General features: G+C 39.4%; 1 protein-coding gene and 1 long non-coding RNA gene across 12 annotated transcripts in view; one reads left to right on the top strand and one right to left on the bottom strand.

Moving 5' to 3' along the window:
• Positions 1 to 1,196: 1,196 nt before the first annotated feature.
• Positions 1,197 to 9,953, bottom strand: LOC115067514. Its single transcript, XR_003846920.1, has 2 exons — positions 9,781 to 9,953; positions 1,197 to 1,662 (listed from the first exon to the last, which is right to left on the bottom strand). It is a non-coding gene; the product is annotated as an uncharacterized LOC115067514 (long non-coding RNA).
• A 4,394-nt stretch (positions 9,954 to 14,347) lies between these two features.
• The window catches only part of Plekha5 (pleckstrin homology domain containing A5), a 107,832-nt gene continuing 99,127 nt past the window's right edge, over positions 14,348 to 23,052 (top strand). For all 11 annotated transcript variants that reach the window (XM_029555446.1, XM_017802881.2, XM_029555444.1 and 8 more), the window contains exons 1-4: positions 14,348 to 14,431; positions 15,833 to 15,953; positions 16,454 to 16,558; positions 19,238 to 19,310. In XM_029555446.1, coding sequence (XP_029411306.1) covers positions 15,846 to 15,953; positions 16,454 to 16,558; positions 19,238 to 19,310 — 286 coding nt within the window. In that variant the 5' untranslated portion in view covers positions 14,348 to 14,431; positions 15,833 to 15,845. The remainder of the gene's footprint in view (positions 14,432 to 15,832; positions 15,954 to 16,453; positions 16,559 to 19,237; positions 19,311 to 23,052) is intronic.

The raw sequence follows: 23,052 nt of genomic DNA, 5'->3' as shown, positions 1-23,052 counted from the left end.
CCCCAGGCATTTAGCCATTTCCTTTTCTGGGCTTTGCAAATCAGGTTATATTTTAATGATTTGTTTACACTTGCTTTCACATACTTAAACTGTCAGTCGGTTTAGTGTGTTATGGCCTTGAGAGCAGGGACCTTATCTTATTTTCCTTTTTAACTCCATGTCCCCACTACAGTGTTCTCTCTGGTAGACTGTGGGTAGTTGGGGGGGGGGGCAGGGAAACCACCCAGGCTTGTGGTAGCTTCATAAACCAAATGCCTGGCTGGCTTGTTACTTCTTCATATCCCTAATATCTTCCAGAGTCTTTCAGTGGGTCTCTGATGCTTCATTTTATTCTTTTCCTGATAGCAGTCCTGTATGGAACCACTATGCCACTATGTGATTCTGGAAACATCGTGTTGTGGTTGCATTTTAAAAGTACTACCTTCAGATGGAATCACATCTAAATCAAATATGCTAGGGTAATATAAAACTTACTTTTTAAGTAAGCTATTTTATTATCTGGGTGGTTGGTATTTTTGTTTGCTGTCTGGGTGATTTGTTCTTGCTTCCTTAAGGCAGGATAGGGTATTATGATTTAAATCTGAAGTGTTCCCCTAGGCACATGTATTTGAACCCCAGATCCCTTGGGAAGGTCTGGAAGCTTCAGGAGGTGGGCCCCACCTGGCAACTATTCTCTCTTAAGTTGTTTCTGTCAGACTCTATGGTCTGAACAGTGTAGAAATAACTGATAAGAGAACATTGGGACCAGGGGAGTGAGGTTGCTGCAACCAACCCTGACCATCATGTTTCTAGGCTTCTGGACCATGTGTTTGGAACGGGGGTGGGGGGTATGGGGAGGCATGGGGGGAGCAGGGTGTGGACATTTAGACGAGAGAGGCCTAGAACTTTGAGAGGAGCTGGATTGGCCCTTGTGGTGTGCGTTTGGAAAACAAGGACCTACAGAAACGGGGTTGTTTTCTCTCTTAGTGTAAAACTAAGCTAAATGTAATTGAAATTAACAAAATCTTAACCTAGAAAAGGGGGAGAGATCATGAAACATGTGTAACTTTCTGGTTTTAGCAAACTATTGGCCTGCTTTCCTGTATTTCAAACTACATAAGGAAGCAATTTTGTCTTCTCAACTTGGGGTGCTGTTTTTAATTTTTGCTACAGTTTCATACAAGAGGAGCACTTTAAATTCATTGTGTTATGTGTTACATTTAGTTGTAAAACAGTTCAGATTAAGAGGTTTTTTTTTTTTTACCATTAGTCTTCTAACAAGATATTTACAGTATATGTGGTGAAATGTTTTGCCCATTTTTCAGTAAATTTCCATTTTGTAAGAAAGGTGTAAACTATGGAAATACCTTCAGCCACTGAATGTGAGTCAACATTTGATTAAACAGTCATGTGTTAAGTTCTGCTCTAATTGCTTTACATGATTTTTTGTAATTCTTTCAAAAGTGAGGATTAAATTGTTAAATTTCTTTTCCATATAAGAAAATTGAGGTTAGGAAAGGCTGGGTAACTTGGCTGTGGTCAGAGCACTGTTGAGAAGACACTAAACTTAAGACTGGAGCTTCTGACTCCAAGGCTGGTGTGCTGGTGTCCATTAGTGAAGCTGAGCTGCTTCCTGCAAGGCTGTGGATCCATGGAACAGTGAGGTGGCATGCTGTAAGTTTTCTGTTAGATTTACAAAGACAAGAAATGATTATCAGTATTAGTTCGAGCCAGGATACAGGGAAAGAATAAGTATAGTATACTGAGGTACAAATATAAATTCTTAGCCTATTTTGAAGGACAAGATCTATACTTTCTAAAACGGTGCACACTCTTTGACCCATCCATTCTGCATCTAAGATTTTTCCCATGCTAAGCATTCCCTACCAAAGGCTGGGTTTATTTTGTTTTGTTTTGTTTTGAGACAGGGTCCCTGTAGCCCCAGCTGGCCTATGCAGACCAAGCTGGCTCTGCCTCCCAGGTTTTAGGACTAAAGGCATGTACCACCACACCCAGCTTGTTAGCTTTTTGGGGGGGGTCTTTTTGAGACAGGGTCTCCCTGTAGCTCCATCTGTCCTGGAACCCACTATGCAGAACAGGCTGGCCTTGAACTCCACCTGCCTCTGCCTCCTGAGTGCTGGGATTAAAGGCGTGTGCCACCACGCCTGGCAGCTTTTTTTTTTTTAATATAGCAAACAATTGAAAATAAGTGTCCCTTGGTGCACAGGCTTAGTTAACTTGATGGGCAGTCATAGGACTGTAAGTACTATTGGGGAAGAACCATGTAGCAAAATAGTATGTCTAGTGTGATTTCCTTATGCTGAATAAATATGTGTTTGTGTATGCAAGCTCTGGTCTAAGGCTGTGTTTAACAAAATGCTTCCTAGTTAACATAGCTTAGTAATAAAGTTTCTGAACGGTGGAGAACTGTCGTGGGTGATATTAGCATTATGACTACAGGCCAGTTACTTTACCACTCTGTGCCTGTTTCTTCAATAAAATGAAGATTATAGAACCTACCCAGCTGCATTATGAGACCTGCAGTGTTTGTGAAGTGCTTGACACAGTCAATAGTGAGTGAATCTGAGAGCTATCATGGTTGATTCTGGACAGTAGAATCTAGTCTTATACCTTTTATTTGTTGAAATTTGAAACAATATGCACTAACTTTGGAGCAGTTACAAAAAAAAAAGTTTTGAAAAGTGCCCTTTTAGTTGATATGCTTATATTTTTAAACAGAAAATGTCCAATTATTTAGGTTATTTTAAAATTCTCACTAAACATTTTCTTTAAAAGCTCTCTGTAACCATATAACTTGCTATTTTACCCTATCTTATATGCCAAATTTAGGGAAATTGAAGTCATATTTTACTTTTTGGTTAGAAGGCAAGCTCGGTCATAACAGATTCTTCCTGGAGAAGCTGCTTTAATTTGCGGCTGCAATGACATGCAGACTGTGACGTCAGTCTGGTGTCAGACTTCAGAGTGGCTGGCCCGCCTGACAGCCACAGTGCACAGCCACACAGTGCACAGCCACACAGTGCACAGCCATTGGTGGTAGTCCTCACAGCCTTGCTTGAGAGCAGCTCAGAGACAGAGGAGTTCAGTCCTGCTTCACCCCAGGTACTCTGTGCCTGTAGCTGAGTGTCTTTTGAAGGATGCGATGGTGAGGAAGGAGGTGGGTAATTCTTGTGACTCTCCTGCTTTATAGCTGTTGCCTTGCTCTCAGCTACTGATCCTGCAGTAAATGATCTTTGCAGCCCTTGTGCCAGGCAGGGCACCAGTGCAAAGGATTTACACATCATATGTATTTCTGTAACTGTTACATTATAGACGTCTAAATACATTCATTAGGTTTTCAAATGATTGGAACATTTTAAGGTATGGGTATCAAAAATGTCTTTCTCTTAGTCTGTACTTAACTTCCGGCTACATAAATACATAATAGACACAAATTACTTTAAGGCCAAGAATTTTGTTTTGTTTTTTTAAATCTGTTTATCTTGTTTATTTTTTTTTAGCTTACTCAGAAGTTGGACACACATACACACACACACACACACGCATGCACGCACACACATGCATGCATGAATGGGGGAAGGAGAAAGAGAAGAGAGTTAAAGAACTCAGATATTCTTATAGAAAAGGTCAACAATATTATTATATAATGCTTTTTTAAATTGAATGACGGTGTAAACTGTTAGTTGAAATTGCTTTCATTTTGAGAATTGTCTCACTGGTGTTATTCAAAGTTAGAATTCTTATTAACCTAGAATTTAAGAACACAATACTAGATTTCATATTGGAGATGGTATTTTTGTACTGGAAGGAATTTTAGAAATTTATATTAAACTGTAGCAGCCTGGAAGTGTTCCTTTACAGAATCTGTTCTATTAGCAGTATCATCCTATGTCTTTTAATTACACTATATAAATTGATGTAGTTTGAAAGCATTGACGTAAGAAGAAAGTTATGTTGTATGCGGCTTTCCTCTTTTTGTTTTTGAATGTAGCAGCTTTCTGTTTGCATTATACATTTTAAAGGTTTTTCCTATGGACATTTGTAATAATGTTTTTATGAAGGTTTAGTAGCAGTTTTTAACTTCTTAAGAATAGCTATTTCATATGAGGAAAGGACATCTTAATAAATATATTTTGCTCAGTTTTATGTAAAAATGAATGATTTACTATACATATTTATGTGAATAACATATGTGTTGGAAGGCAGTGTTCTAAATCAGTTTCTATATGTTAATGTATAAAATGCCAACTTTGAGGAAAAAAAAATAGCTGCCTGATGATTCCTGGCATATTTTATTTCTATATTTAGAAGCATAGAAATAAAGACATAGAGCTTCAAGTTCATTTTATTTAACTTGACAGCTTTTAAGATTTAGTTTTTTTCCCTGAAGTTGCTGAATTTTCAACTTCCACCTAAGATTCTGCCCAGAGCTAGAAATTTTAAGAAGTGCTATATATGAAAACTTCATGAATATTTCTATTCCCTTTAAAAATTTATCATGAATCCTCTTAAAATATTTTAACATGGTTTTACAAGTCTGTGTTTTAAATTTAAGCAGTAAGTTACTGTGGTATGAATTCGAACAGATCCAGCACACCATTTAGACAAAGATGGGTTTTGAGACGTGTAACATCAGAGGTCATTGCTCCTGCCAAAGTTCACATGAGAAGAAGCTGCTATGACCTCTGTGTGATCAGGAAGTTAAGCCTGACAGAAAGAGGATGGTGAGCAGAGCTGTGGGGAGACAACTTAGAATGGACCTCAAAGTCTACTTGGGTCTAAAGTAGTAGAAAATACAGTTACTTGGCTGTTTCCTAGAGAAGGAAGTATGTCTGAAGAATTTACATAATTGTGCAGTTTTATTTGTTTGAAATTGGGTGTGGAAAACTCAGATGACTGTTTAAACCCCTTTCAGGTTTAAACTATATTTTTGTTTTCTCACAATGGGCAGTACATAACCTTGGGCATATGAGATGCTTAGAAATATTTCCGCATGAATAAATGAAATGACTAAGCAAGTTAAATGAGAGAGAAGAGTATCTAGGCTTTCTATTAGAGAGATTCCATCTTACTTTGAGGACCACGGCCTGTCACTTGCTACTAGCCAACTGGTAGTATTCCACAGCATGGACTTATACTCAGGTGCTGCCAGCACAGGGCTCCACGGAGGTCCCTGAAATGCCAATGTGTTAGTGCTACTCCACTCACAGGGTCTTCTTGCTATAGAATGTGGACCTCACCCAGCTTTTCTGGATTGGATTTCTGTCTCATTCTTGCTTCATCTGTGAGAAATTTCTGGGTGTTTGGTGATAAAGCTCATGTGGTTTCTGAAAAGAACTAAATATGGAGTAAAGAATAGGTAGTTTAAGGGGCTGGAGAGATAGCTCAGTGATTAAAATCACGTGCTGCTCATGCAAAGGATGTAAATTCAGTTCACAGCAACTTAACAGCTGTCTGTGACTCCAGCTCCTGAGATCCAACTCTCTTCGGCCTCCTCTGGCCTCCATGGGCACTGCAGTTACATGCACAAACCTCCTCTCTCTCTCTCTCTCTCTCTCTCTCTCTCTCTCTCTCTCTCTCTCTCTCTCTTTCACACACACACATACACAAGTAGAAATAATTTTTTTTTTTCTTAAGCTGGGCATGGTGGCACATGCCTTTAATCCCAGCACTTGGGAGGCAGAGGCATGTGGATCTCTGTGAGTTCAAGGCCAGCCTGGTCTACATAGTGGGTTCCAGGTCAGCTGGGGCTACAGGGAGACCCTGTCTCAAAAAAAGACCAAGAAAGAAAGAAGGAAAATCATTTTTTATAAAAGGAATAGCTAAATGAAATCATTAGCATTTTTCTGTTTGAATAGAACTATTTACTCCATCAGTTTAACTTTGAAAAGAATGCTTCATCCACAATAAAGTAATTGCTTTTCTTCAAATTGTGGGGTAACTTAAACATAGGATAGAAGTAGGTCACATATCTAGTGTGACATATGTAAGAATTAATTCTTGATATTGACTTTCTGGTTTGCTATTTGATTCCTTCCCATTGGGACAATAAATGTCTATTTAATGTATGTTACAACCAAATATTACTAATTAGCATTCATCAGGGAGTAGTAGAGTTGTCTGAATTCATGAAATTAAAGGTTTCATGTATATTTAAATACTGCATTGTTACTTTTAAATGACAAAAGGAAACAGGCAAAGGCCTGTCAGTGTGTGTTTCATTGAGGTTCTGATTGCTTTTATTTTAAAAGTTCCTACCTACCCTAGGACTCTTGTAACTATTTTTTTATGTAAGTTACTTTGCCGTTTTTCAAATAGCACTCATTTTTGGTTTGAGGTTGTTTTGTTTTTGAGACAGGGTCTCGCCATGTAGCTCCAGCTGGACTGGAACTCAGGTAGACCATCCCACGCTGGCCTGGATCTCACAGCCATCTGCCTGCCTCTTCCTCGGAATGCTGGGATTAAAGGTAGTCTTAAACCACTAAAGTATTTGCTGTGGTCGCTTTTGCTGTGCTGCAGGGCTTTGTGAATGCAGTCCTCACTGTGCAGATCAGTTCACAATAACCTTAAGCATAGGCCACTAGTGTTGTCTTGCTTCGTTACAGAAGATGGTGCAGACACCCAGCAGTCTTCTAAAGCAAGGAAGTACCCAGGTGGACTTGTTTCCTATAGCTAATTCTTCTAGCACATTCTAGTTCAGCTGGTGTTTGGGAGGGGCTGCATCACACCCATTAGTAACCTTGGTGTGACGAAGCACTCTGTCCTTTCAGAGGGGCATAGGTTTTATAGTTTTGATGTTTTTCTTTGATGTGCATCTTTCAGAGTTTTTCTATAGCATGAAGGTAGATAAAATAGAAGGGGTGGTTAGAATGAAGTAGATTAGAATGCTTTTTTAAATGTCTTAGGATCAATGCTCGAGCTGCTCCGTGCATGTGCAAGGGCCTGGATTTGATCCCTAGTGTCATTCCCCTTCTTCCTCCCCGCCACAAACACCTTTATAAAGACTCAAGGACATATAAGGCTCCAGTAAAACAGTGGTTGAGCTATTGCAGACCACCTGCTCTCATAGGGTGATTGCTACCAGCAGCCAAAAATATCACAACTTAATTCTTCTACACTTGGCAGAAAATTACCCTGAATTTTTATGGGAATTCTAAACTCAGATTTCTATCTCAACCATACACTGGTACAGGCGTCCTTTCCATTTTCCCGTTTAAGAACGCCTTGAGCTCAGACTCACTGGAATTCCCTATGGGTCAAAAAATTTATCAATTGGTCTGAAGTGTAAATGTGTGGTGTCACTCAGATGGATGTGATAGGTACATTTTGTTTTTAACTAGCACAGTGTTAATTGAATTATTCTTGAGTTTCAGAATTATTTAAAATTCATTAAAAGTGATTATTTATGTGTAATATACATGCTATTTTTATTGGAAATAACCAAAAGCTGAAGCAGGTGAGATTGACTTTTTAGTGCTCAGGTCCTGGTTTGTTACTGTTTCCAGTCCATAGTAATCCTTTCAGCCTCGTGCTTGGGTTATTACAGCATACTCACGCTTCCCTACTCAGGTTTAAGGCCCTCTCTTTTGGTTGGGTCAAGCCAGATCTTCAGTTCCTGTGGGTGTAATGTATGCCTTACAGTTGGTGGCATTTGTGCTTGTATTCCTTGGTACCTGTCATGGGGGAGCGTGACGTAACAGTTCTAAATCTGCTATGGTGATAATTTTTGTCTGAGCAGCTGACTTGAGGGGGGGAATGATTGCAGAGCTTCAGAGCATAGGAAGATAGAAAGGTATTGAGTTTAAATTAAATTAGAATTGGAAAAGATTTCATCACAGTTCCTCAGATGGAAATGGTAGTGAGGCCGATGGCTGAAGGCAGAGTGCAGGGGAGCTGCTAGGGACACTGCCTGGGCCCCACCCAGCTCTCCCTGTTGCTGGAGAAGGGAAGGACTTCTGAGGAAAGTGTGGCTTTGCCTGCCCACCCTGCTGCCATTACAGCAGACAGGAGGACAGAACCAAAAGTGCACTGACTATGGTAAGTCAGGGAATAGGAGGCTGCAGAAGATAGGCAGCCATCGGAAGGAAGGACTCTGCCCGGAAGCACTTCTGCTTCCGCGCCTTTAGAAATGTGCTGAGCCTCGGTTGACCTATTTGTAAACTGTAACTAATAATCCTGCTTCACAGGGGCTCTGTGAGGATTGTCAAGGTCCAAGAACAGTGTGAGCAAGGTGCGTAAGCAGCCCTAGTGTCTACTCGAGAGCCAGCTGTTGTTACTGTGTCGACTGTATGTTTCGTATGACGATCAAAGGGAGGTTTTCACACTGATGTCCCCTTTTTAACCCCCAATAAATCACAGATGATCTGCTTTCTAAATTATGAGAGAACACATAATAAAGGGTTAGCCAGGCATGGTGGTGCACACCTTTAATCCCAGCACTCGGGAGGCAGAGGCAGGCAGATCTCTTGAGTTCAAGACCAGCCTGGCCTACATAGCAAGTTCCAAGTCAGCTGGGGCTACAAGGAGACCCTTGTCTCAAAAAAGACCAAAAGCAAGAAAATAAAGGGTTAAGTCCTTGAGGAGAATCTGTGCATGGTAGATAAGTGAATCACTGAGGTTTGAGCGGCATGTCTGGAAGCATTTAGTTCTGAGTTAAAGGCAAATGGCATTTAGATCTGAATGTGGGAAGAGGAAATAGATAACTTCTCCGGGTTTTTTTAATTACATCTTTCATATGGTAACTGTGTGGTCATTTTTTCATATAATCAAGGTCCAAGAATTGTTTCCCTCAAGGAAGTCAGGGTGCTTGTGTTTTTTTCTCACATGTTCTTAAAACATCGCCTTTAATTATAGGCACAGTTTTCCATGCCAGCATATTTTTAGTTTGTAAATAAATCACTAAAGCAGTCATCGTGGTAGCCAGATTTCCAAATACTATTTTCCTCCTGTTTATTAAAATGAAACTAAAGTAGCTTGATATGTAAAGCATTGGTGAACTGTGCATTTAATAATAACAAGCATTATTTTAAGCCAGATAGAATCCATCAACTTAATAACTAACTGCTACAGGCATTTTTTTAACCTAATTATATTTGATTGAATATCGATGGCAGTTACTGCATGATTTCTAATAGTAAAATCTCTCCAATTTTGAAGCAAGCAAGAGAGTATAGTTGTCTTATAGTGTCTTGTGTTACGGTCTTATAGTATAAACTGAGACTGTATTGAGCTATAACATTCTTTCAGTTGAGAAGTTTGCAAAATAAGTTACAAGCTGTTGGCTGCAGTTTTCTGCCTAAATGAGAAAAATACAGTCAGTTCCATTGATCCACATGCCTTCTGCCTGTCTCTGTTCTAACAATCTTGTGGGTTTAGATGTGGTGATTTTTGTGGGTTGGGCCTTTGTAAAAGTTAAGAGTTGCCAGAAGAATTACCAAGCTGCAGCTGCCAAACCTCACTGTGCTATCCTATTTTGCTTACAGGAAATCAAATCCTTTTCTCTTTGAGATGATTCATAACTAGTGATTCGTAATAGTGCTTAGTTAGAAACAACCAGAATCTCTTGTGTCCTTTTCTAAAGACACCTTCTTTACATGGTGAATATTTTTTCAACATTGTTGGCAGTTATATAAAACACCACTTAATAAGTTTACTTTGATGTATTGTATCATGCTGAAGAGTTGTACTAGTTGTTATTGGTAACATTAATTAGCAATGTCAATATTGACTTCTAAATTGAAAAGCAGAATCAATCTTAAATTAGTCACTGAAGTTACTCACGTGCTGTAGTCCAGGCATTGAATGTCCCGCAGAGACTCGTGTGTTTAAGACTTGATCCTCAGAGTGGCTCTGTTGGGAGGAAGTGGTACTTTAGAGAGGTGAGGCCTTGAAGGAGGTCTTAGGTCATTGAGAGCGTGCTCCTCAAAGGAACCCTGTGGGGGCACTGGCAATGCAGTGAGTGGTTGCTCAACTCTGTGCTGTGCTTTGCTGTGATGCCCTACCCTGCAGGTCCTGAGCATCGGGATCAATCTGTTACGTAATGGAATCTCCAAAACTATGAGCCAAAATAAACCTTTTCTCTTACAAGTTAGAATCTCGGATGGTTTGTTGTAGCCATAGAAACACCATGAAATAAAGCTTTTTAAAAATAGAGTGAAAACAGCTGTTCTTAAAAGAAACAGTTGCAATACTAAGTACTCACTATGTAGTTATTGAACAAAATATGAGAGTATTTTCTAAGACACAAAATATGAGAGTATTTTCTGAGACTGTGAGGAAAAGCTCTAGTGTTCTTATGTTCAGGTTAAATCATCTTCCTTGCCTTCCAAAAGAAAGAAACTGGCCAAAACATCTTCATTTACCATGGAGAAAAGATGTGTAGAATATTTAGAATATGCTAGTGCAGGTGTTTTCCTTAAAGCTGGTGTGTCTGAGAAAAATAGAATGTTTCTTAGCCTTACCCTCCTCCTTCCTGGATAATGTAAGAATTTCATATGTACCTTTTCTTCCGTATGGACCACAGTTGAGTCTTACTGGGTGAGCTTACTTTAGTGGTCACGCTTCTCATGCTGTTACAGAACTGGGCAGGGCTTTAGTATCTTTGATGAGAGTCTAGAGAAGAACAGCTGTGGAACATTGGCTAAGCTTGAAAAACGAATGTGCCAAGAAAAACTTTCATGGTCTGTATGTGTGATGCCAGGTTTGGACCTATGAAGATGCCCAACTAAAAAGGACAAGCCTGCCAGGCGTGGTGGTACACACCTTTAATCCTTGCACAGATCTCTGAGTTCAAGGCCAGCCTGGTGGTCTACATAGCAAGTTCCAGGCCAACTAGGGGCTATAAGGAGACCCTGTCTCAAAAAAGACCAAAAAAAAAAAAGGACAGACATCTTTTCTTCCTTTGAAGAGCTGGAGATTGGGCATTGGACCTAGAGCCTGATGCAGGCTAAGCAAGCACTCTGTCTCTCGGTTATACTTTCAGCCTGTGTAAGTTCATATTTAATATCAGAAATAGCTCTTCCCAACAGGGCACACACCTCAATTCAAAGAACTTATTATGCACTAACTTATTACATACAACATTTAAATCTCTTAGTTGATTTGTCAAGATTTATAGTGTGATAGCAGGTTTATAATACTGTATTCCGTTAGTCAGCCCATGGTTAATAGCATTAAATGATTCTTACATGGTTTGAAATTCCAGTCCATTGAGGATAAAATCATTCCTTCAGGTCTACTGACTTGTATTGTTTTCGAAACTAAAAATTTGACAAGCAATGATTAACAAGCAAATATTTTTCTTATTTATTTTTATGTGTGTGAGTGTTTTGTCTACATGCAAGTGCACCATGTGTGTGCAGTAGCTACAGAGGTCAGAAGAGAGTGTCAGATCCCCTGGAACTGGAGTTATCGATGGTTGTCAGCCACCATGTGGGTGCTGGGAACCAAACCCAGGTCCTCTGCAAGAGCAGCCAGGACTCTTAACAACTGAGCCATCTCTCCATCCCCTCTTTGTCCTTTTTCTCATCCCATAGTTTTACTGGCATTTATATTTGAAATGTAATTTTGCATTTTATGCATTGTGAGGTGCTTTCATATGAATGCCCTTGTCCCTTTCCTTTATAAGGCTCTTGCTCTACGCAGACACATCTTCTTCCTTAAACCTGGAAATGGGGAGGCCCTGGTTGCTCCTGCAGTTTAAGTTGTGTTTGAATTGATTTAAGCCAACTATGCTAAGTCGCTCTACTTCTGCTAGTATGTTCCAGAAGCTTTCCCTTTTTATCTGGGCTACCAGAAAGCTCAGGACCAGTCCTCTGCTTAAAAGTATACCATAGCCCACATATTCTGTTAGCTAATAGCATCATTCATTATTTGATTCAAGAATTGAGGAGTTAAGTAAACTAGTGAAGTTTTATTCTGTCTTGGATAGGCGTGTTCATCATATCTAGATCATTATTAAATGAAGTGACAGTTCTATAGACATTTGAAGGAGGCAGACCTTGCACTCAGTCCTCTGCTTACAGTGATTAAACCTAGTTCTGATAAGTGCATAATGACAAAGAGCCAGTGATATTTTTTTCTGTTTATAACTAATGGTCTCTTGGGGGTGGCATTCGTTCAGCCATTTTATCGAAGCCTTTCCTGAGGCAAGATCCTCACATTGAGTTCTGAGCTTGCGAATGTGGCTTATTACCTTCATCTCTGCCCTCTGGAACTCCTCAATTCCTTTGTCTTTCTGTCTGTCTGTCTGTCTGTCTGTCTGTCTGTCGTCAACTCTCACTAATAGAACTGACTGGCCTGGAACTCATTATATAGACCAGGCTGACTCCAAGAGACCCCCGCCTGCCTCTGCCTTCCAAGTGCTGAGATCACAGGCATATACCACCACAGCTGACTAAAATCTCATTTTTAAATTTTTTTTTTTTTCCAGGCTTTTTGAGACAGGGTCTCCCTGTAGCCCCACCTGACCTGAAACTCACTATGTAGACCAGGCTGGCCTTGAACTCACAGAGCTCCACCTGCCTGTGCCTCCCGAATGCTGGGATTAAAGGCATGCACCACCACACCCACCTAAAATCTCATTTAAAAAAAAAATGTATTAGTCATTATTTAAGAAACAGCTCTCGGGGCTGGAGAGATAGCTCAGCGGTTAAGAACACTAGCTGTTCTTGCAGAAGACCCAGGTTCAAATCCCAGCACCCACATGGTAGCTAATAACTGCCTGTAACTCCAGTCAGCCGGTATTTGATGCCCTCTTCTTTCCTCTGCAGGCATTGCATGACATGGGTATGTTTGCATACATGCAGGTATAACACTCATACACATAAAATAAAAATAATAAATTAAGAAGACCTGAGTTCAGTTCTCAGCACCTCTGGTATAAAGACATAGCCCATCTCTCACCAAAGCTATCAGAATTCCTTTTCTCTTTAACCTTGTAGCAGTAGAGGCAGGTGTCTCTACCAGAAACATAGAAACCAAGAGAGATCAATTGTACATGGGCCAGGTGATTAGTAAGTGCAACACATGCTACACTATGATACCTGCCTTTGCGAGGGAGGTGAATTACTGGGAAGAGTTAGAAGAGGGATTATCTGGAACTGAGTGTCAAGTATCATCAGATGTGGATGAGGGTTTCATAAATAGTCAATGGATTGAAGTAGCTGGTGGTGAGTATTTGAGATGTATGTTTTGTGAATTCTTGTGCCTAAATCTGTTGGGTGTAGTTTTCTGGATTTGGAGGGATTTTGCAGATAAAAGAATGTGTAAGCAAACAATGTGTGCTGTGCTCAGTTCACTCTCTAATGTATGAATCCCCTGGAAAGACTGCCAGATCCACAGTGCAGAACTGAAGGTATTCTTGATCTGATTTTGAGGCCTTTAGAAGTAAAACAGAACAAAACAAACCTGATGAACTGCAAAAAGGGATGGCAAATACCATGTGAGTCTATGATTTGCAGATAAGCAGGGGACATATTAGGCAGAACAGAAAGAAGACTGGGAACCACTGTCTTCTCTGTTCTCTTGATCATTCACCCCTCCTTGTACCAAAGACAGTGATCAAGACCTAACAGCGGTAGGTAGGCCAACTACCTCCCACAAGGTCAAATCTATTAAAGAATTTTTTATATTAGCACAAGAAGGGTAAGAGAGGGTCAGTCACCAGACATGGTGGCTCACACCTTTTATCCCAGCAGAAGCAGGTAGATCTCTTGTGAGATCCAGGCCAGCCTGGTCAACATATGAGTTCCAGGCCAGATGGGATTACAAGAAGACCTTATCTCAAAAAGCAAAGGGGCGGGGGGGGGGGGGTTTGAGTGTGACCAGAATGTAATAGATGCATGTATGAAATTGTCAGAAAATAAATTAATTTAAAAAATTAAAATACCACTGTGTTTTAACTATATGAGGATTTCATTGTGCTGATGTCCTGGTATTGTGGAATGTTCCTCTTTGATCTGTGAAATGTGCCAAAGTTGAGCCAGGGTAGAGAAGATAGGTACATGCACACATTTATTTTCATGGCTCACTTTTGAAAGTGATTGTTTCACTAGTGTTTTTCTAGTCGGTTTGCCTTTATAAAGTATTCAGAAAACAGAACTGAAGCCTTGGACCAAATGAGGGAGTGAGTTTAATGGTATTGTTACTTAAGTGGCAGACACATGCATACCCACAGCCATTTGTAGAACTGGTACATTTAGGAATGTCGGTAGGCTGCTGCCTGGAATTTTCTCTCCTTTCTTTAATAACTTTAATGTCACAATAATTTTTGCTACCAAAATATTAGGAAAACATTTATGATTATAGAAGTGCCTACATATATTCACTTTTTCTTTTATTCTTTCAGCCACAATGAAAGGAAAGTGACCTGTAAGCATCCAGTCACAGGCCAGCCATCACAGGACAACTGTATCTTTGTAGTGAATGATCAGTAAGTTGTTTCACAGACTGCCTGTATTCAGAGTGGGGGTAGCACTGCAGTTAGTGGGATCCTTGTTTAATACAGCACAGCTTCACGTTTTCTCTATCTTATGTAGTCAAGTGCAGCGATATCAGCTGTTTATGATGATATCAAAACACAATTTTTTTCATGAGGAATGTAATTTTAGTTATTCATAAGAATTCAAACTCTGGGAGTAATAGAGCTCAGGTTGCCAACTTAAAGAAACTTTGCTGGGCTGGAGAGATGGCTCAGTGGTTAAGAGCACTGACTGCTCTTAAAAATGATAGGGAAAATATTTTTTTAAAAAAGAAACTTTGCAAGCGTAAGACTGTTAAACTAATTTGAGGTCGGTTTTCTCACTCTTTTTTTATTTTATATTATTTTTATTTTATGTGTATAAGTGTATTGCCTGCATGTATGTGAGTGCACTATGTCAGATACCCCTGGAACTGGAGTTAAGGACGATTCGTAGCCACCATGTGGGTGCTGGGTATCGAACTCGAGTCCTCTGCAAGAGCAGTCAGTGCTTTTAACCACTGCCCCAGTTGTCTCACTCTTAAATTTGGGATTGTAGTAATTAGCTGTTTCCCATAGTTTTTTGTTTGTTTATTTTTGAAACCTGGTTTTATATAGCTTGGGTGGCCTTTCACTTGCTCTGTAGCCAGGGATGACCTTGAACTTCTGGTCCTCTGGCCCATACTTCCTGAACACTGGGACTGCAGTCATGTGCTGCTGTATCTGGTTTATGTGGTGCTAGGGATGGAACCCAGGGCACTCCACCAACTGAGCCACAGCTCAGCTCCACTCCTACAATGTTTGTAGGTATCAAAGGACATGATGACATGTATATGTTTGGGGGACTATAAAACTCTTAGCAACTATTATTCTTAACATTGAAATATTAATACAGTAATTCGTGTGTATATGCATGTATACATGCATGGGACTGAGCCCAGGGCCTTGTGCATGCAGATCACACTCTGCTGCTGAGCTACACTGTCTTTTGTAATTCATTTCCCAGGCGAATGACCAAGTAGAAGATCTGCAGTGGTGTCTGGTTTTTTTTATTTGTTTTTGTCTTTTTGAGACAGGGTCTCCCTGTAGCCCCAGCTGGCCTGGAACTCTTTGTAGACCAGGTTGACCTGGAACTCACAGAGATCCGCCTCCCCTGCTTCTTAAAGGCATGCAGCACCATGCCTAGCTGACTCTGTTTAAACATGGTGCTGACCTATGTTGGGCTACAGGTGTTAGTCGGTGAGCTTTAGATACTGCTTTCCTGTAACTAGTGTACAACTCTTTCGAAAAGTAGGACACCTGTGTAACTCTAGAGACACGCTGCTATAAGCAGCTTACAGGTACAGCAGATTCCAGCATTTGATACACTTCCAGGACTGTGGCATCCATGACATCTGACGGGAAGAAGGAGCGGCCCATCAGCATGATGAATGAGGCTTCTAACTACAGCATGACTCCAGATCATGTGGTGCATCCCATGAGCCCTGTGGGCAGAGTACGTTATTTTGCTTACTATTAAGTGACGAGAAGTGCTAGTTAGTATCTATTGCTATTACTTGTTTGAGGTTTATTGTAATTGGAATCATGGAATAACATTAAGTAGATTTTATTATTTTGGAAGTAATTGACATAAAGAATAATACCTTGAAAAATAAAATAATAGGATTATAGTTTAATAACTTAACACTTCTTTTGAATGCTGAGTTCAAATCTTGCATAATTTTACAAATATTTTGGATGGAGATATATATATATATAAGAGAATGGAGACTTTGTTGAATCAACCAAACTTTTAGAGGGGAAATTTATATAATAGCCTAGAAATTACATTTCTTTGTGTACAATTCTTAGACTTGAAACAAGCCAGCAAAAGTAGAATTGTAGAATTCATTTTTTTCTGTATGTATCGGAGAAAGATAAAAGTTAGAAAGGTGATCAAAAGTTTAAACCTCTAGACATTATGCCACATGTTCTGTTGTGCTTTTTTCTGTTTAGACTTCACGGGCTTCAAAAAAAGTTCATAATTTTGGAAAGCGATCAAATTCAATTAAAAGGAATCCTAATGCACCGGTGGTCAGACGAGGTTGGCTTTATAAACAGGTACTCTTTTCTGCTGTTTGATGGGAAACAAAATCAGAAGGAATCTGTTGGTTCAAATGTTACCAACTATATAAAGTATTTTTAAAGTCAGCGTGGAAATAAAAACAAGAGTATTGTTTGATTTTTCTGTTCATACAAGAATCAACAGACAGATTCACAATCTAGAAGAAAAAATAAAAATAAATGTACAATTTCCTGTCTTTATACAGCAATCTAATGACTGATATTTAGCTTTTTAAAAGATTTTTGCACCAGGCATGGTGGCACATGCCTTTAGTCCCAGCACTCAAGAGGCACAGGCAGGCGGATCTCTGTGAGTTCAAGGTCAGCCTGGTCTGTATATATGGAGTTCCAGATCAGCTGGAGCTACAGGGAGACCCTGTCTCAAAAAGCAAGAAAAAGTTTTTTTGCTTCTATGCTCAGACTGTTCTTAATGTCTTAGTGATATGTTTGTCTTTGCTTTTTCTTTTCATGCATGTTCAAATAGGCTTTATTCTCAAATCTTGATATGTTAGGGTTGAAACTGTTGTACTACCTGGGAAAATCTATAACTGAGCAGTTTTTTTTGTTTTGTTTGTTTTGTTTTTTACTATTTTATTTATTATTTTTATTTTACATGTATGAGTGTATTGCCTGCATGTATGTGAGTGCACCCATGTCGTGCAGTGCTGTGGAGGTCAGAAGAGGGCTTCGGATTCCCCTGGAACTGGAGTTAAGGACAGTTCGTAGCCGCCATGTGGGTGCTGGGAATCGAACCCAGGTCCTCTGCAAGAGCAGTCAGTGCTCTCAACTGCTGAGCCATCTCTCCAGCCCCTATAACTGAGCTTTTTTGGAAGCTAGTCACTATTTTGGGAATCAGTGGGCTTACATGCACATTATCTCCTGGGACCTTGCTTCATTTTTATTGCTTTGAGACTGTTTTCTTTGCGGTTGACACTGGTTTTCAGATAAGTGACTACCAATAACTGAGATGATAATCCAGTATCCTAGGCTCTTTTCTGCCTTTAGTGTCTTATTCCACTAGAGAGCTAAATATTAGTAATGTATCTGAAGGGATAGTTACTTTAATTTGATCATTACTACATTGTATGCAAATATTGAAACACTTATCCCATAAAAATGTGCAATTACTCTGTGTTGATTAAATTTAAACATTTTAAACCAGGTATAGTAACCCATAACTGTAATCCCAGCATTTAGGAAGCTGAAACAGAAGAATGAGTTCAAGTTTACCCTGGGCTTGTCTCACATTATTAAGGGCTAGAAATGTAACTCAGTAGTAGAACTTATGCCTAGCATTTGTAAGCCTCTGAGTTCAGGCCCCAGCACACAGACATACACAAAAATTGTTTTCAAGTGACGAGGGAGATGGCTCAGCAGTTAAGAGCACTGGCTGCTCTTGCAGAGGGCCTGGGTTTGATTCTCAGCACCCACATGATGGCTAGCTACCTTCCTTAACTCTAGTTCTGGGAGATTTGATGCCCTCTTCTGACCTCCACAAGCATTGCACAACATGGGCACACTTACATGCAGGCAATACACTCACACACATAAAATAAAAATGATAAATAAGACACTGAAAGGTCATATACCATTAAGACATCCCCCCTTTGTTTGTGTTTTTGTTTTCTTCCTTGGTAGCTGTTAGTTTCAAAGGCAAATCTTTTACATTTGGATTTTTTTCTGCCCATATTATGCATCTGTCATTTTAAGATCACCGTTAGATTAACTTTGTCTTTTTTCTGCATTTTGATGTCTAGTTTTCTCTAGCATTTTTGCTCTATTATTTATTCCTTATGGGAAGGTGATTTGCATTTAAACTGTGACCTTGTTTGAGCCTGGTGTTCTCATGAAGTAGATGACCAGAAATAGCTCGCCCACAGGCGTTCTGCTGCAGGGTGAACAAAGTGCAAACTGCCGGTGTGAGGAGAGAAATGTCTGTGCAGAATTTGTATATTAAGCTTTCTTTACTCACAGTCATTTTAAATCATCTTACATTTAGGGTCATCTCAGTGCATGTATTTTACTTCCTGTTGGCAATGAACATATTTATTAAATCTGGTTGCCAGAATGAGTTGCGTCCACTGCATGTCACATTATGTCCTCACACCTTCCAGTTCAGAAGAGAATTTCAGATTGCTTATCAATGATGCAGGGCAGATTGCTACAGCTTCCTCCTAGGATGGTGCAGATTGCTGCAGCTTCCTCCTAGGATGGTGCAGATTGCTGGCAGCTTCCTCCTAGGATGGTACAGATTGCTGCAGCTTCCTCCTGGGATGGTGCAGATTGCTGCAATTTACTCCTCATGACAATGTTGCTCTTCAAAGGACTGTCTTCACTAATACAAGTCCCTAGAAATTTCCTTTAAACTTTCTTTAATTAGCACATAACACTTATGAATATTTATGAGGTGCCATATGATGTTTTCATACATGTGGCTATTGTGATCAAATCTGGGAAATATGTCTGGTTCCCCAAATTGTCCATCATTTCTTTGTGGTAGAAAAATGAAAACTCCTTCCAGGTTTTCCATTATGCAGTGGTCACCTGGCAGTGCAAATAGCAGAGAAACTGGCTTCTATCTTACCAAAATGTAGTCCTCAAATTTTGATAGGCCTTTTAATTAGGTTATGTCACATACGTATCAAAAATATCTTAAAATATGTTGGTTTAATGCAGGACAGCACTGGCATGAAACTGTGGAAGAAGCGCTGGTTTGTGCTCTCTGATCTCTGCCTGTTTTATTACAGAGGTGAGTCTCCATGGACTGTTTTAGCATGTTACTTTATCATTATAATATATGCTGAGTATTAGATACTTTTAAAGGAAAAACATTAGCACTTGTGCTGTTTTACATTAGACAGATAATACAAGAAAATCTTTCTTCACTGACCCAAGATTCAGATTTTACTAGAATATGACAGAGGCAATATAAGACTTCAAGCTGATTGGTCTGATTTGGGTCTACTTCCTGTATTCTGATTGGTTTTGTGTAAAGCACTTAGGAATCACCACTCTGTTAAGCTGTCTTTAAGTACAGTGCCTAATAGATAAAATACTCAGTTAGTTGAAGTATGTTTTGACTTTTTGAAATAGCATCTCCTCCATATCCCAGGCTGTCCTGGAATCAGTGATCCTGCCTCAGCCTCCTAATATTTGGTATTATATGTGTGATTATCACACTAGCTAGGGTTTTTATATGTTATTTCAGATCTAGCTTTGGGGTAATTGAGTTCTAATAGCCGTAATTTTACAAATTGAGTATAGGGTATCAGAAACTACAATAACAGATTAGAAATGAAAAAACACCAATTTTGAATATATATTCCTATTTGGATTGTTTGCTTTTGTTTTTTGGAACAGACTCTCTTAGTCCAGGCTGGTCTTGAACTTGTGGTGCTCCTCCTTTTTCACCCTCCTGAGTACTGAGATTATAAGCACTGGCCACCATGCCCAGCACAATATATTTACTCTAAACATTCTATTTGAAAAGCCAAACAAGTACCATGTTCTCCCTAAAACATGGAAAATGTTGTATGAGAGATACATAAAAGGCTGTTAATATTGGCCCTGAGGAGATGCAGGAATTATTAGGTAAAGAACAACAGCCCAAATTCTCCTACATGGTTATGAGATGCTCTGTTTTTTTCTTATTAGAAAATTATTATTAATCCTAGCACTCAGGAGACAGAGGCAGATGAACTCTGTGAGTTCCAGGTCAACTGGGGCTACTGGGAGACCCTGTCTCAAAAAAAAGAAAGAAAATTATTAAGGCAGGTTCTTATTATGTTGCCTAAGCTTGATTCAAAGTCTTGGGTTCAAGCAACTCGCCCTTCTCAGCCTGTGGAAGTAGCTAGAATGATGGGCAGGTGCATGCTTTCACATTCAGTTAATTAATACAATTTTAAGTAAAAATCCAGAGAATTCTCTATTCAGGAGTGACATGGATCTCTTTAGCACTTCAAAACTGGTACCTGTAGATGACAGAAATTCACCAAGACACAGCTCTCCTGAGGGCTGCACTCCAGCTCTAAAACACACTGAGTTTGGACAGTCTCTCCTTCTTTACCTTCAAACCTGACCGGAAACTATCAGTAAAGAATTGGATCGTTAGGCAGGCGTGAGGTCCATGCCTATAAACCCGCACTTTTGAGGCAGAGGCTGAAGGATCAGGAGCTCAAGCTCATCTTTCAGTATGAGCTACATGAGACCCTGTCTCGGATTTTTTAAAATTCGATTGTTAACCTGTAATTAATAATTTATGAATTTCTTTGCATGTGTGAGTTATAAAATGTGACCTAGGTTTATTGGTACATACATGTCATCACCTAGTGTTACTGTATCGAGACCTGTGTGAACTTTTATGCTTGTCTGTGTTTGCCTTAGGAACCTGGGAGCACCAACAGTTGATACATGTGTACTTACAATTTTTTTTTTTTTTAAGATCCATTTGAGTTTTATGTGTTTGCCTGCATGTATGCATAAATGTGTACCACATATGTGCCTGGTGCCTGCAGAGGCTGGAAGATGGCATGCAGTCCCCTGGAACTGGAGTTATAAACAGTTGGGAGCCTCCATGTGGGTGCTGGGACCCAGACCCAGGTCCTCTTCAAAAGCTGCAAAGGCTTTTTTTAACACTGAGCCATCTCTCCAGCCCTATTGTATATTCTTGATTCATTATTCCCTTTATTGATATTTAGTTGACATTGTCTCTTCTAATTTATTTTGAAATCACTTTAGAGAGCAGAGTAACCGTACCATCTTGTTTTCAGCTTCCTTCGCTTGGTACGTTGACTTCCATCCTTTGATTCTCAGTCTGTGGTTGTCTTTGAAAGTGAGCTGAGTCTCTTGGAGACAACAGGTAGTTGAATCTTGTTCAATCCAGTCTGCTAGTCTGTGTTTGGTGAGTTAAGACCATATACATTTCAGGTTACTATTGGGAGATGTTTACTTATTCCTGTAATTTTATTTTCCTGTTTGGTTTTATTAGTTCTTTTCTTTCTCCCCTAATGGTATTGAGACTTAATGGTTTACTGCGTTAGACATGATGGATACTTTCCTAGCTTTTCTCTTTGTCTTTTCCTCTCTAGAAATTTATTCTTTCCTGTCTTCTTGGGATCAAAACTTCCTTCTTCCTCTGATAAAGTAGTCCCTTCAAGTATCTTCTTCAGTGCAGGCTTAGTGCTCATGAACTGTTTTACTTTATGCCTGTTTTGAAATGTCCCTTTTTTCTTCATCAGTTTTAAAGGCTACCTTTGCAGCATGCAGCAGTCTTGGTTGGCAGTTACTGACTTTTGTGGCTTGAAATACATTGTTTCATGCTTTCTTGGCTTTTTAAGATTGCTGTGGAGAGATCTGATGTTAGTCTTACAAATTCTCATTTGTAGGTGACTTGGCATTTTTCCCTTAGAGCTTTTATTTTTTTAATATTTCATTTATTATTTTATGTGTATGAGTGTATTGTCTCCAAGTATAGATGTGCACCCCTGTCATGCAGTACCCACAGAGGTCAGCAGTGGGCGTCGGATCTCCTAGACCTGGAGTTACAGACAGTTGTTAGCTGCCATATGGATGCTTGGAAACTGAACCCAGGTCCTCTGCAAGAGCAGTCAATTCTCTTAACCGCTGAGCTGTCTCTCCAGCTCCCCTTACAGCTTTTAATACCGTTCCTTCACTTTGTATTATTGACATCTTAACTACTAATATGCTGTGGAAAAGTTCTCTGGTCCTGTCTGTTTGGAGTTCTGAACACTGCTTTTGCGTGAATGTTCATTTCTCTAGATGTGAGAAGTTTTCTACTGTAATTTCATTTAATAGTTTGTGTTTTTGGCTTTTTCTCAGCTCCTTCTGCCCTGTGGCGTCTTGAACTCTTAGTCTCTTGATTGTATCCCACAGATCTTAGAATTATGCTCATGTGCTTTTTTAAATTTTATTTTATTTAATAACCACATGATTAGAAGAAGCATTTCATTACAGCTTTAACATATTCAAGAACAATTTCCAGAACAAGGGTACATCTCTTTCAAAAGTGGCTGTAAAGTTTTAGGTTCACAGTTGAATTAATACAGTTATACAATATTGAACTCAGTATAAACCCTGTAAGACATAAAATTGAATGAGGTTTTAACCTTTAAAAAAGATCTCCATTTCAGAATATACTGTTTCCTACAGAAAGACTCATTTTTAATGCTACTAAAGCTTAGATGTTTGCACATGTGTCTCTAATTTCTATGTATCTGATTATTACTAGTCACAGTCACTTACACTCAGATCCTTGGCACCTGAGTATGGATATAAAGTCATCAGGTAGATTTCAATGGTAATGTTTATCACCTCTACTAATTATAACATGAAGTAAATTTTTATGCTTCTTCCTCAAGTATGACCCATTTTTAAAAATTTGTTGATTTTTTATGTGTATTTCATACAGAACATCCCAAACAATCTTATTCATCTATATACCCACACCCCAAATGGCACCCTCCCATAGCCCC

Source organism: Nannospalax galili, unplaced genomic scaffold, assembly GCF_000622305.1.
Source record: "Nannospalax galili isolate Female #2095 unplaced genomic scaffold, S.galili_v1.0 scaffold1526, whole genome shotgun sequence".
Lineage (NCBI taxonomy): Eukaryota > Metazoa > Chordata > Mammalia > Rodentia > Spalacidae > Nannospalax > Nannospalax galili.
Note: the sequence above shows the minus strand (reverse complement) of the source record. Positions and strands in the feature narration are given on the sequence as shown.